The sequence below is a fragment of the Aedes aegypti genome, chromosome 2 (genome assembly GCF_002204515.2).
Source record: "Aedes aegypti strain LVP_AGWG chromosome 2, AaegL5.0 Primary Assembly, whole genome shotgun sequence".
In the NCBI taxonomy this organism is placed as follows: domain Eukaryota; kingdom Metazoa; phylum Arthropoda; class Insecta; order Diptera; family Culicidae; genus Aedes; species Aedes aegypti.
In genome coordinates this window covers 303,456,820-303,471,706 of record NC_035108.1, presented here as the reverse complement: position 1 = coordinate 303,471,706, position 14,887 = coordinate 303,456,820, and the positions used below count along the sequence as shown (strand labels likewise).

At 37.2% G+C, this 14,887-nt stretch overlaps 1 protein-coding gene across 18 annotated transcripts in view; it reads left to right on the top strand.

The window, feature by feature from the left end:
- The window catches only part of LOC5574500 (nuclear receptor coactivator 2), a 567,167-nt gene that overhangs the window by 507,845 nt on the left and 44,435 nt on the right, over positions 1–14,887 (top strand). For all 18 annotated transcript variants that reach the window (XM_021845564.1, XM_021845563.1, XM_021845561.1 and 15 more), the window contains 2 exons: positions 7,334–7,634; positions 9,373–9,531. In XM_021845564.1, the coding sequence (XP_021701256.1) occupies positions 7,334–7,634; positions 9,373–9,531 (460 nt within the window). The remainder of the gene's footprint in view (positions 1–7,333; positions 7,635–9,372; positions 9,532–14,887) is intronic.

Below are 14,887 nucleotides of genomic sequence, written 5' to 3'. Positions count from 1 at the left end.
GAAAGTCTCAGGAATAGTTCCTACAAGAATCTCGAGAAGGCTACCTGAGGAAATTCTGGTTAAATATCTGGAGTATTCCTTGAAGAAATCGTAGTCCTTGAAGACATTTCTGCCTAAATACTTGCTGCAATTTTCCCGACCAGAATGTGTTGCTCTGATATGATTTCATTATGTCATCAGTTGTCATAAAACATGTGCCGTTAGTAAGCAAAATAACAAAACTTCTAACAAAATTTACATCAAATAAAATAAAAATGTAACAAATCATATTAAAATTATGGCAAAATGATTGCAGAATGTGTTTCAGGGATGTCACAAAATAACAAATATTGTAATATGTCTATTATAAAAATGGAACAAGTTAAGAACAAAGCCGTCTTGATAACAAAACTATATCAACTTCTGTTATTTTTAACAGCCTTTGTTACAATATGTTATACACTTACTATGTTATTTTGGTAAAATTTTTGGACGAATATCAGGAGTAATCGGTTGAGGAATCTTCGGATGAGTACTAGAAGTAATCTCTGCTATAATTCCTGGAAATGTTTCCTGAGGAATTTTTGGAGGAATTCCTGCAGAAATCCTAGTAAAGATTTAACTGGGTGATTCTATGGAAGAATCACAGGCATTTTAACAGCAACTCCTTGAGAAACTCTTGGCGAAATCGTTAGAGGAATCCCTGTAGAAATATCCCAGTAAAATATCCTGGAATAATCCTTGAAGGAATCCATGGAGGAACTCCTGGCAAAATACCAGAACGTATTGCTAAAGGTATTTCTGGAGCCCTATCGTAACCGGTCTGGAAGCGAAGAAAATTTCTTCCTGGAGGAATTTCAATGGAATTTTTGGCAAAGAAAGCTCTCAGTAAATAACTGTGGAATTGCTCATAAGAACACTAAGCTGAGAAGCAGGATTTGTCCCAGTCCCAGGACGTAATGCCAAGACGACGAAGAAGAATCTTCGAAAGAATTCCTGGAGAAATCGCTGGAAGAGTCTCTGCAGATAATTCAAGAGGAATTCTTGAAGCAAGCTCTGAAAGTTTTCCTGAAAGGTTTATTTGAGCCCTATTAGAACTGGTTCTAACATTTTAATTTCTGTCCAAAGTAAGAATTCGTCAACTCGATTTTAGAGTCGTATATCGATTTTAGAGAGTTTTAAGACTTTTTTTTTCAATATATATTGTACCAATGTATCTATCCTCGAGTAGTATTGGATCCGTTGAATCTGTTGCATGCTTCTTGTGGACGAGCGATGGAATCAAGTCAAGATCCATTGTGTCCGGTTCGCGTTGCGCGGAACAAAAAACGAAATGCGCCGGTGAAAAACAGAAAACAAACGCGGCAGTAGAGTTTGTATGCTCCTGTCGAGCGAGCAACGAAGTCAGTATCGTATCCGGTTTGCTTAGTAACCGCACTATCAGTGTCGGTCATTCGTGTATATGCTTACGTATTCATTTCGAATTATATATTTATCGTTTACCAAAACGAATCCTTTCCCATATCCAAACTCCCAGTGTTATCTTCTGGAAGTGCAGAGGACTCCTCGGCTTCTGTAAAGCAAGTAACACGTCAACATTTCCCTCCCATTTCCAAATTGACCTGCATTCGGACGCAGCCGGCGCCGGTATTGTTTATTATAATAATGAGAGCACCAGTACTTACACATTGTGGATGCTACTGATCCCGAGTAGTGTCTGTTGGTTCCCTGTGTAAGTACAGCTGTTCTTGCAATAACGGAGTAGCAACTACGAGCGGTCAATCATGCTCATGCTCATGCTCATGCACATTGTACCAATGTATCTATCCTCAAAAGTAACCCGTTGGAATGGTATAACTTTTTAAGAAAATTTACAAAAAAAACATAAAATTGTCTAAGGAATTGAATGTAGGTGGTTCTGATGGCCGCAAGGATTGTTACCATGCCCATTTCATCCGAATTCCCCATTTCAATTAGGTTTTTGATATGATTTCTCGCATTATATGCAGGGGAACTGTGTATGAGCTGTTAAAATAACGTTCTTAGTCGATAGGAGTATGAAGATGTAAGTTGAAACTGACCATACATATCATTTTCGTATCCATTTTACCCAAATTTTATCAGTTTTTTTATATATGATTGATCATATTATATTCTGAGAAATCGTTTATTAGCTATTCACATAACGTTTGTTAAGCGATAATAATCTAGAGAAGGAGTGCATGAATTAAAACTGACCGCACAGATCGGTATTATGCTGATTTTACCCAAATTCCCCAAATGATCAGACTTTTGTTAGGATTTCTGATATTATTCGCTGGACATCATACACTATTGAAATGATGTTTTCCGAGCTTTCAAAATAATCGGAAATGAATGCAGTAATTACAACTGATTTATTAGATAGTTATCATTCTCATTTTACCCACATTCCCTATTTTTATCACATTTGTCAAGTATTTATCGTGCAATGTCCAAGAAAACTTATTATGAGCTATTGAAATAACGATTTCCTACTTAAAACAGTGTAAACAAATTAGTGTAGAAATAGAAACTGATCTAGCGTTTATGATATACTTTCCGGATGAGCTGCAGAGAACCCTAAACCCAATCCTTACCATGCCTTTCCGTTAAAATTGTGACCACTAACCTCGAGTTGCCATGAGTACCCTGGCTTCATCCCGCACTGATTTTGGTACTGAAAAAGTCAGTGCATTGTAAATAGCTTAGCTTAGCTTAGACTGACTACACATATCAATGGTTGCTATCCCGTGATTGACCGAAGTCAGTGAAAATGCACAAAGAATCAACTAGAAGTTCGGCTGGGATTGGCCATAATCTTCTTCAATGTGCATAATTCAGTGCCTCTATTTATACAGGGTCAATAACGGCGCCGGCCACGTCCTTGCAGTCAGGTGGGATTGGGGGAAGGAATGTTAGTGTGTAACCTTTGCTATTTGGAGACCGTGTTAGCTTCTGCATCTCCACAAAGGTTACTGGGAGGGATGTTTGTTAATGGGAAGGATCGTTGGGTCACAGGATTCACTTTGATAAGCGATTAGACCATGATAAATAATGATTTGTGAGATATATACATGCTTATTTGTAAATATAATATTTTCATTTGATATGAACAATTTCTATGTAGTGGAAAATTATGCCGACACTTGATGTGACGAACCATTCAAAATTTGTTGAACAAATACCTAAATGTAACATTCCTACAGCTGTCAGGCTTTCTTGACGCACTGCCCAGCAGCAAGCGTCAAGGTCAAAGGATCAAAAAGAACTAACCGATCACGTCACTTTTTCACTTACTAGACCGACGCGCGACATGTTTGATCCTGCCTTCGTCGCTCGCCCCCGTAGGAGCAAGCGTCAAGGTCGAAAGATCAAACAGAACTCTGAAAAAGTCAGTGCATTGTAAATAATACAAAAATGAATTACGGCTCCGTAAAGCTCTAAACGAGTTTGAGCCTCAAATAAACGAACTAGTTGAAAAAAATGGAAAGTATACACGGGAACGAATCCATTCTCAAAATCTGGAATATGAGTAATGATTTTGGGAACAAAAGTGTGTTTTCATGTCACGAAATCATGAATTATATCTTCGTAACACACACTGTACCGTAGTTGGTCTAGTGTACTGGGAGTCGTGAGATCGAAGCCCATTATTTTACAAAATTTGCATCTTGTACAAATTGACATTTGTTTCATAGACACAATTCAGCTTTTTCTAGACACATCTATAGATCTTTGAGAAACACAAAAATGTCATTTTTCTTAACCTACCTGACCAGTGGATTACAACAAAATTATATCACAATTATATTAAGATTTGTTGCAAATAATTTTTTTTTTGTTAGAAGCACTTTGCGATGATGGATTTTTATTTTTGTTAGAAGCAATTTAAGATGATGGAGGAAATTATAACATAATCAAAACAAAATTAGTTATAATAACAAAAGCTATTTCAAGTTTGTTTCAAATTAAAACATAGTTATCTGGGGCCCAGATAGCCGTAGCGGTAAACGCGCAGCTATTCAGCAAGACCAAGCTGAGGGTCGTGGGTTCGAATCCCACCGGTTGAGGATCTTTTCGGGTAGGAAATTTTCTCGACTTCCTAGGGCATAGAGTATCTTCGTACCTGCCACACGATATACGCATGCAAAAATGGTCATTGGCACAGTAATCTCTCAGTTAATAACTGTGGAAGTGCTCATAAGAACACTAAGCTGAGAAGCAGGCTCAGTCCCAGTGGGGACGTAATACCAGAAATAAGAAGTATAATACAATTTTGTATATCATACATGTGATTCATGTAAACAAAATAACAAATTTTGTTATAATTGAGTTATGAAAATTACCAAAAAAAGTTATATTTTTGTTTGATTTGAAACATAATGAGTTACGTTATTTCAATTATAACATATTTTGTTTCAATTTTGTTTAGTGTAGAAGAGATGTTGTTATAATTTTTGTTATTTTAACTACTAACCTGCCAAATTATAACATTTTTTGTTATCAAAAATGCACTATCTGAATAACATAATCTGTTACTACTCTGTTGTAACCCACTGGTCGGATATGCATTGAGAAATTCATTATAGGAATAGCTTTTGGACTTTTATCGCAAACCTTTGATTTCTGGCCCACAGTGGCGGGGTGGTGGGACAAAATCTGGTGCCGTGTTCGATCGTGAATTGGCCGAGGCGACAGCACACAGACTGTGGCTCAAATTGGCTGGTGGTTGGCTCGCTGCAAGTAGGTACCTACCATACCCATACCAATATCTTTTCGGTCGGACTTTCAGCAGCCAATGTGTATGCATGACTGGGCTGAACTTGACCCAAATTGCGGTTTGGTTTGGCGAAAAATTGAATCAGCCGTACCAGCAAGCAATTGGAAGTATCTATATGGGATACCTCATCGCAGAAGAACTCTATATGGAGCTTTGTTTTGGACTCAGTTCGCCTGATTTTCTGCGAAGATTGCAACGCATCTCCTGTTATCAAGATCACCAGCGCGATGAATCAATAGCTTCGAGGGATTCTGACTGATTCAGCGTTTGACCTTTGCGGGCGATGACAGGTTTACAGGCATAATTTCACCATATTGCGCTAATTGGCGAACGCGTTTTTTCCGGAATGCTTTGCGTTGCATGTGGAGGGGTTGTTGATGGTATTCGAAAAATGCTCGGATCGTACAAGATGGTTTGCTTGTTCTGCAGTGTCAGTCGTTTGTTGTAGTTAGAAAGTGTCGTTGAAGACTGATTGTTTGTTAAGGGTGTATTTAAGTTGTTGTGGTGTACTAATTCGAACTCACATAGTTTCTTGGAAATGTAAGTACTTAAGTGATGGTGAAAATCGAAAAGATAAATCAATAATCTCTAGCCTTTTCCAATGCAACTCCGAAAATCTCATGATTTGCAGACTGTATGCGAAAATTGCGGGGACAACCATAAGTCTAACTTTTGGGATTGCCCTTCGCGCATACAAATTGTTCAGGCTCCTACTAGGCAAAGTTATCTGTCAAATCGTACACCTCAGGTTAATTATCAGACCTCCAAGTCTGAAAGACTTTCTGTAAGAGCTGGTGTCCTCAAGGCAACATTTTGGGGCCAATATTATACAATATTTTTTACATTTGACTTACTTGAGTTACCTCAGGGATGTTAAAAATTTTTGTTTGCCGATGACACAGGCTTCTCCGACAAAGGACGCGTGTCATCTCTAGTAGATTGCACAAAATTTTGGATCTTCTTTCTTCATACTCGCAAAAAGCTTTGTTTTAAGAACAAGCTTTTGATCTTCAAACAAATTTTCAGTCCAGCCGTGTTGTATGCTGTGCCATGAAATGTTTGAAATGATACTAAAAAAGGAATTTAAAATTATTCATGTTTCGCCGTTAACTAAGCCAGTCAATACACATTGTCTGACGTGTCAATTTGATCATATCTCTCTATATACAATCACACACTTTCAAGCAAACCTAATGGCCAGTAAAATTTCCTAATTACAAAGCTGGTGGTCAAAGATGGCAGCAGCGAAGTGGTGTAATGGGCATTTGAACATTGGAATCAATCATCGCCACAACGGTAATCAATTTACACTGATCGTTTCGATTCGTACTGTGAGTAGGATTATGGAAACGATGACGGCGATGATTCGGAGATAATTTCATTAATTGCCATCGGAAGCTCCACCACTACTTCTAGGGATCGGACCCTCCCTCATTTGCCCTCCGGATGGATATTATCCGGATTTCGTTGGATAAGCTTTTTCTCTGAAGGTTTGAAGTTGGATTCGATGGTTGTAATACCACAATTTAAAGTGTTTTCTGTAAATTTATTTACGAATTTATGATTTTTATCCTATCCATCGCATTACGGATATTGCCCCAAAACTGGTGAAATCCCAATCCGTTTTTTTTTCTTTGGATCCGAAGATAATTACCAATCATCGATTATTGTTGTCTGCCGGGCATTCAAATTATTTTCTCCGAGCAAAAAGTGCGTAGTTCTGCGTCCGCTTCGGCCTCAGCCCCACTATGACGACCAGGTTGTACAAGATGATAAAAATGATTTGTCAGAGCAACTCATTGCCGGATGCGAGATTTTAGCTCACAAACCCAACGGGAATCGAATTAATTGTTGTTCGAAGTGTGCTAATTATCCGTTACCACAAAGAAATGATTACAGGTCGGGAGAAACATTATCTTTCTCTAGAAAATGAATAATCATCACGGGGTAAACAAAATTTCTCATTAAATAAGCAATAGTCTTGCATAAACTAGCAATCGGAAATAAAAATAAGTACTACATTATTTGATTTTTTTAATATAAAAATGAAAACAATAAACAGTGATAAGCTAATATATGGAAATCGTAAATATTTCCTTTATTAGCGACATTTTGACATTTAAGTGTTTATTTTTATTTTCCATTGGTATTTTCCGATGTTTAACCCCTTGACTCGATTCCATTGAACTTTTTCGAGTTTTGATGCTATTAATTATTTTTTGTTCTTGTTTTTTTTTTAATTCAACTTTCGATACTTATTTTAATTCGTTAAATACCATCTATTAACTTTTCAGATTTTCATAGGAATATTGATTATGTTTAAATGCTTGTTTTTAAATTTACCATTTCTTACTTTTATCAAATTTTCAGTTCAAACAATTATTTTTATGGATTGCAATTCATGTTTCAACTATTGCTTATTTCTAATGGTTTTATTGGCTACGTTTCAATAAAATCCATAGCGTTTCTCTTCTTTAAATACTTGTTAATTAGGCTGCCACCACAGATTCGACCAAAGTGACTAACTTTCCGTTTCGTTTCCATCTGTTGCAGGCTTGGCCCATGTGAACTTCCCCTGCCGGACCATTGGCTCGTCCATACTCAGCTCTCACAGTCGTCGTCACAACAATATTCAACGCCATCGCCGGCCATCGGAGGCCCCAGTTTGGGATTGGGTGGACTGCCGCCAGCACTGCCCCAGCAACAGTCATCGTCTCATTCCACCAGTCCCCTTCAGCAAACACCGTCAGCATCACAGCAACAGCAACTGCAGCCGAAAATAATGAACGCCGTAGTTCCGGCCGTGTCGGTCCCGGCAGCAAACAAAAAAATTCGAAGAAAACCAGATACTAAGGTGAGTCGGCTGATAAAGTGCTGGCAGAATAAGGTACACAAGAGGTGATTTTCATACAAATAGTCAAGCTTGGAGATCTGTATCCAGCTTCCAGTTTCCAGATTACCCAAAAAATTTGAACTCATGAAAATAAAAAAAAAATGAGTTATTGAAAACACTTTTCTTCGATATAAATGGGGAGAATTTCAAATTGAAAATATGTTTATGTTTTAGAAATTTCCTACCGCTTCTAGCAAATTCCGATTGGACTGATATTAGAACTGCAGCTTAGCTTAGCTTAGCTTAGACTGACTACACATATCAATGGTTGCTATTCCGTGATTGACCGAAGTCAGTGAAAATGCACAAAGAATCAACTAGAAGTTTGACTGGGATTGGCCATAATCTTCTTCAGTGTGCATAATTCAGTGCCTCTATTTATACAGGGTCAATAACGGCGCCGGCCACGTCCTTGCAGTCAGGTGGGATTGAGGGAAGGAATGTTAGTGTGTAACCTTTGCTATTTGGAGACCGTGTTTGCCTCTGCATATCCACAAAGGTTACTGGGAGGGATGTTTGTTAATGGGAAGGATCGTTGGGTCACAGGATTCACTTTGATAAGCGATTAGACCATGATAAATAATTATTTGTGACATATAAACATGATTATGCCGACACTTGGGGTGCCGAACCATTCAAAGTTTGTTGAACAAATACCTAAATGTAACATTCCTAACACTCCTATTCTTATGCCGACACTTAGAGTGACGAACCATCCAGAGTTTGTTGAATAAAGTGAACCTTTCGGAAGTCTACACTTGTAGTGTCGAACCATTCAAAGTTTTTTTAATTACAATAATTTAGGTAAAAAGAAAGGGGTGTTTTGAAAAAAAAGTTAAATATTAATATTTCATGAATCAGAGTTTATGTCGACACTCACAGTGACGAACCATTCATAGTTTGTTGAAAAATCATATATACATATAAGGACTTACCGAACGCGGCAATTTTTCACTTTACTCGTCCGACGCGCGACATATTTGATCCTGTCCTCATCGCCCGCCCCCGCAGGAGCAAGCGTCAAGGTCGAAGGATCAAACACTACTAACGAACCGATCACTTTTTCACTGCTAAACTACCGACGCGCGACATGTTTGATCCTGCCCTCATCGCTCGCCCCCGCAGGAGCAAGCGTCAAGGTCGAAGGATCAAACACTACTCGATTGGACTGATATTAGAACTGCATTTCAAAAATAACTTATGTTTTATCGCTTAGAATTTAGTGCAATTATGTCGAAAAATTTTGAGTTTTTTGAAAATATTCTATTTTGAGAAAATTTGATAACTTTTCAAATTGAAACATTTTTCAAGGGTAAATATTAAGAATAATTTATGTTACTACTAATTAGTTCCCTCGAAAAATCGAAACCTTCCGAGACGTTATTTCAAATGCCTTGTTTCTTAAATGTTTAAAAATAGTTTTTGCCATATTTTTCAACGGATGTTTCCAATAAGTTGAAAACTCTTGTATAGAAATTATTATATTTTCACCCATCTGATTTAAAAATATTTTCAACATGCATTTTCAATTTCAGAACAACTGGATTTCTAGGTCTCCAAACTAGTTCATTTAGTGTGAAAATCTGTGTGCCTTTTTTTACTTTATTTTCGCCAACACTGTTATCAATAATACGCAAATTTTGGAAAAACTGAACGCCAACAAAAAATCGTTTCCTTCTGTTTTCTCCCCTGCCCACAGCCACAGTCGCAAATCAACAAGTGCAACAACGAGAAACGTCGCCGGGAGCTGGAGAATGAGTACATCGAGCAGCTCGGCGAGTTTCTACAGATCAACAAGCGGGATATGACCGCTTGCAAGCCGGACAAGGCAGCGATACTCAGTGAAGTGGTGAAAACGGTAAGTGTTGGTTGAATTCAGGAGTAAGATTAATTGTGTCCAATTGCTCTTGCTGGTAGGATTTTCAAGGACGACGTCCGGAACAAAGTATGCATTGATAGCCACTCACCACATTTATTGTGGACCTCATAAAAGTCGATTGAAAACCGCAAACCACCATCGCATTATAAATAACAATTGCTTCGAATTGGAGACGTGATTCTCGCACTCTTCAGCGAGCGTTGGAGTTGGTCACGTTCAGTAGATCTGCCGCAAATTAATCCTCTTCCATTCGCACCCCGTTGATGTTTCGTGTCTCGTGGAATCTTGTGGCAAAACTGCCGACTGTTTCTCAGCTTAGTGTTTTGAGCGAACTGAAAACTTTTTGAGTCAGTGCACCATTTTTGAATATGTTTCTTATATGGCAAGCACGAGGATACTCTGAACTCTAGGAAGTCAAGAAAGTAGGGGTATTATGATCTGCACGCGTAACCAGTGACCATTCTGACGGTAATGGATGTAGAAGGAACCAAACAGGTTTAATAAAATATGTCACATTAGACTGATGCAAATTTTGAAATTTCTGCTCCCCTATGCTTAATCGATGTCAATTATGATAAAAATCATTCTCCCAAAATTTAAAGTGATTTGGAAGAATTTTGGTTGTGCACAGGCGATTTGAAGTTTATATGGAAATTACTATAGAAAAGGCAACCCTGTTTTGAAGGGAGTTATTGTATCTTACATAGCCGTTGAACTCAAAACATTATGATATGCACTTAATTGAGCCGGTATGGGTATTATCATTGTTCTCAAGGTTCGGAAATGTCATTGGTTATGAACTTCAACAAGTTGATCGTGGATAACCCATTAACGCCATATTTTTTTCCCTATCTTAATTAATTAGATTTTTAGCCCCGGGCTAGTTCGTCACGGGACTAACAGCCTAACCTCCCTTCCGAAGGAAGTCGCCTCTATAACTTTTTATGTCATACTTGAATATCTTGGAGATGGGATTCGATTCCAGGCTCCTCGGCGTGAGAGGCGTGTGTTCTAACCACTACACCAGGTCCATCCACGCCAGAATTATTTCACATTCATAGCAATCGCCTGATTCTTTCTGAAGCATCGCAGTATGATAAGAGAATGCGAAGATTGTCGTTTGAATAGAAATCTACGGACACGTTTTTTTTTTCAGTACACAGTTCCGGGATACGACAAAATATCACCATAGAGTAAAGTGGGGCAAAAGTTCGAGTGGGGCAAAAGTTTTCTTTTAAGATTTCTAGTTCAATTCAAAAATAATTGTATAATTGTCATGCGGGTTCGAATCCTATTCAAATAAGGGACTTTCACTCCAGATATCATTGAAATCGATTGAGATTTGGAAAAGTTATGATCATTTGTTGTTTTCTGACAAAAAAAAATGTAATTTTCTGACAAACTTTCATTATATGGAACAAAACTGAAAACAAAATCTTATTCGATTTTTTATGTAAGGGCGTTTCTTGGCATATTATAAGGATGCTTTGAGGGGTTTTAGTTTTTACATAAATGTTTGTAAACCAATTTTGGCCCATAGTGGGGTAAAAGTTCGACCCATATATTATTTTGCGGAAATATTTTCAAATTGCCTAAATTCCACATATCACCTTTAATTTTAGCGAAATATGGCTAATTGTGCGAAAAATATCACAAATATTTCACATATTCACTTAGTTTTGCGAAAAACTGCTATTTTTGAATAATTTTGAAAATATATTTTAGGCATTTTTTTTATGAACATTTAGTGTGTAATTTTCTGCAAATATACGTTTATGGCTGGTATGAAGTATGCCTGTCATACTGTTATAGTGTTTCTGAAAATATTAGAAAATAATTATAAAAACTTTAACAGTTAAAAAGTTAAAAAACTTTTTAGCTGTTACAGTTTTAAAAAAAAAAAATCGCTAATTCTACTAAAGTCGAACATTTGCCCCACCTTACTCTATGGTGATATTTTGTCGAAATAAAAACCATTGAGGGCTCAGCACGATTCTCATGGTATTTCCATATTATTCACACAGTTTTCAGACCGAATTCTAAAAGGATTCTCATCAGATTCCAACAGAATTTCCATTTGAATTCCATCAGAATCATAATAAAAACCACATGGGATTCCCCTTGAATTCTCACAATTTTCACAGTATTTCTGAACAATTCCCATAGAATTTCCGAAGGTATCGCACAAAGTTCTCAGAGAGTTCTCACGCGGACATGACTCTTATGGGTTTCACGTGGTTCCCAAAGTATTTCTACGGGATTCTCTCAAAAGTAGGGTGTAGAGCTACTTGAGCACTTCCATGATTCACTTTGGCATGGGGAGTTTTTCTCGATCGAATCGTCTGAAACTTTACAATAAGAAGCACTTCAATACGTCGCATATGAGCTCAGTAGCTTTCAAAAAACCCCACTGTCGAAGTTAATCAAAAGTTCCGGCCCCCTACTAATTGTTTTCCATAGCACAGGATTTCCTAAACTCACACCGGATTGTCTCAGAATTTCTACAGAACATTCACAAGAATCTCAGCTTTCCCGTAAGATTTCCAATGTATTTTCACTATTTCCGCAATATTTACACAAAATTTGCACAGTATTTCAACAACACTTTCACATGACTCATACAGTATTGCCACTAGAAGCCCGAGAGTCTCACAGCAATCCTAGGATTCCCATTTGAGCTTTCTCAGTGGTATACCAGATTCCACTCTAGAATACCAGCATCCATATTGGAATACCAGATTCCTCACTGGAATTCCAGGATCCACAATGGAATCCCAAAATCAACACTAGAGCTACAGGATCCTCACTCAAAATCTAAACTCAAGCTTCTCACTAAAATCTCAGTTTTCACATTGGAATTCTAGGAATCACGTTACAATCTCAGGATCCAAACTGGAATATCAGGATTCACACAGGAATCCCAATATCCACACTGGAATCCAGGGATCCACACTGATACATTACGAACCACAAAACAGTTCCAAGATCCACACTGCAAAACAAACCACACTTGAATCCTAAAATCCACATTTGTAGCCTAGGATTCACAATGCAGTAAGACAATCTACTCTAGAATCTCAGGATCCAAAGTGAAACTCTAGCATCCAGACTGAAACACCTGGATCCACATTGCAATCCCAGGAACTACAATGGAATCCCATGATCTGCACTGAAATACCAGAATTCACACTGGAAATCCAGGATCCATACTGGAATCCCAGGACTCACACTGAAATCCCAATATCTACACTTGAGGATTGACACTGAAATCTCAGGATCTACACTGGAAACACAGTATCCACACTAGAATCCCATGATCCACATGGGAGTCCCAAGATCCACATTGGTTTCCTCGGATCCATATTGAAATTCTACGATCCACAGAAATACTAGAATCCATACTGGGCAGTCTTCCCATGAACTAAACCGATGTACAACTTCGGTTTGAACCTTGCAACTTGCGCTGAACCACAAACGCGCTTCGTCTCTGCACCAGTGTATCAAACCGAACCCAGTACCTACATATGTACATCGGTTCAAACTTTGGTTTAAACTTGGGTTCAAATAATGGCACAAAGCAGACAGACAGGGAACGGTTGAAATCCACGCGGATATATTTCTACGATCATATATGGAATTTTTGGAATTTTCTTTTCAAGAAATCGGCTCTGATATGGATCATTTCCGGTTGAGCCTATAGTTTTAAGATTCTTTTTGTAACGTTATTAGAAAAGATAAAGAGGTTTTGTGCCCTTTTGAGATTTATTTCGAAATGATATCACTCAAAGGGGCTTTTCCCTCTTTCAAAATTTTCCGTTAAATAAATAAATAAATAAATAAATAAATAAATAAATAAATGGAATTTCTTCTTTCATTTAAGCAGATCAACTAAGATCAATACTTTAAATAACATTCAGCGGTAACTTTATGAAAAGAAAAAAACAAGGATTTTACTAAATCAAACAACAAGACATGATAAGTAGAAATTGATAAGCGTGGATATCCACAATTTTCTGTCTTCCTGTTTGTGTAATCGTTCTGAACCTCGGATGCAACCGAAGATTAGCCCCAAAATTTGAACCGCGGTTGCATGCAATCGAGGTACAAATGGACCGGTTTTCGAGCCGGCGTTTGCACCGATGTTCACTTTACACATGTTTGGGTTTAGGTTCAGTTTCGAGCGTTTCGGTTTGCACACGAAAACAGAGTACAAGGAGAGTACGAAACCACCTGAACCAACGTGTTGGGTGTTCGTTTGGGAAGACTGATAGACGGATTTCACGCCAACTCGACACGCGATTGGCAGCACCCCTTCAGAATTCAATGAAACTTTCTGGATGTCAAAAGTATGTGAAACTAAGATACTTTGCATATTTTGTTTTTTCAAAATCGATCTAGACTAACATTTGGAAAGTGTCAAAGTTTTTTTTTTAACTTTTTTTTATAAACCCGTATAACTCAAAAACGGTAAGACCTACAAAAAAGTGTTGTATGGGGGACTGTCGTGAAATTTCCTGACGTTTTAGAAAAAAAAATTGAAAGAATAAACAACATTTTCTACACTGAAAAAAAAATGATTCAAAACTTTAAAGTCGATTTAAAAAAACGGCCACTTCAGATTTTGATCATCCTTAAGCAAAAAGTTTCGTAATTAAATTTACTAAAAGTCGTCCATACATTGCAAATTGGGCATATTTTAGAGAAAAAAGTTTTTCTAACATCGATTTTTTTAAGTCCAAAATGATTTTTTTATTTTATTTGTATTTCGCTTGAAATAGTCTAGTATGATCATATTTTCAAGTGATAAATGAATTTTAATCACAAAATAGATCATATTTGTTTTATTGGGAGTAGTAAAAAGAAATAAAACGGAATTTTTTTTTAATTAAATTCAATTGATCTCGCACCATACCGCTTATGAGAAAATCAACTCCGTCTAACAATCCGATGGGTTTTTTATGGTTGGAAAGATATCACAATAATATTTAATTTCTTATTTGGTCAAAGCCAATCTTAACAGGTGTCTGCAAAGGGTCAATATTATGCTTATGAAAAAAGTCGTGGTTTGTTTTTATTTTTATTATTGCTATATATCTTAAAACGTAGTATCTGCACATGATTATTTACATTATTTTTGGGCCTTTGCCGTGGGATGTGGCAAAAAAGTGCCACTTTGCTTCCAATCCATGTACATATTTTCTTGAAATTACATAAGCTGACAATTTATAATGAGCTGCAGCTCCATCTGACTTAAAAATAACTTTTGATTTGTTTAACAAAATTAATCAATTTTGAAATAAATAGCTGAACTGCTACTGTGTTATGGGTCTGATAT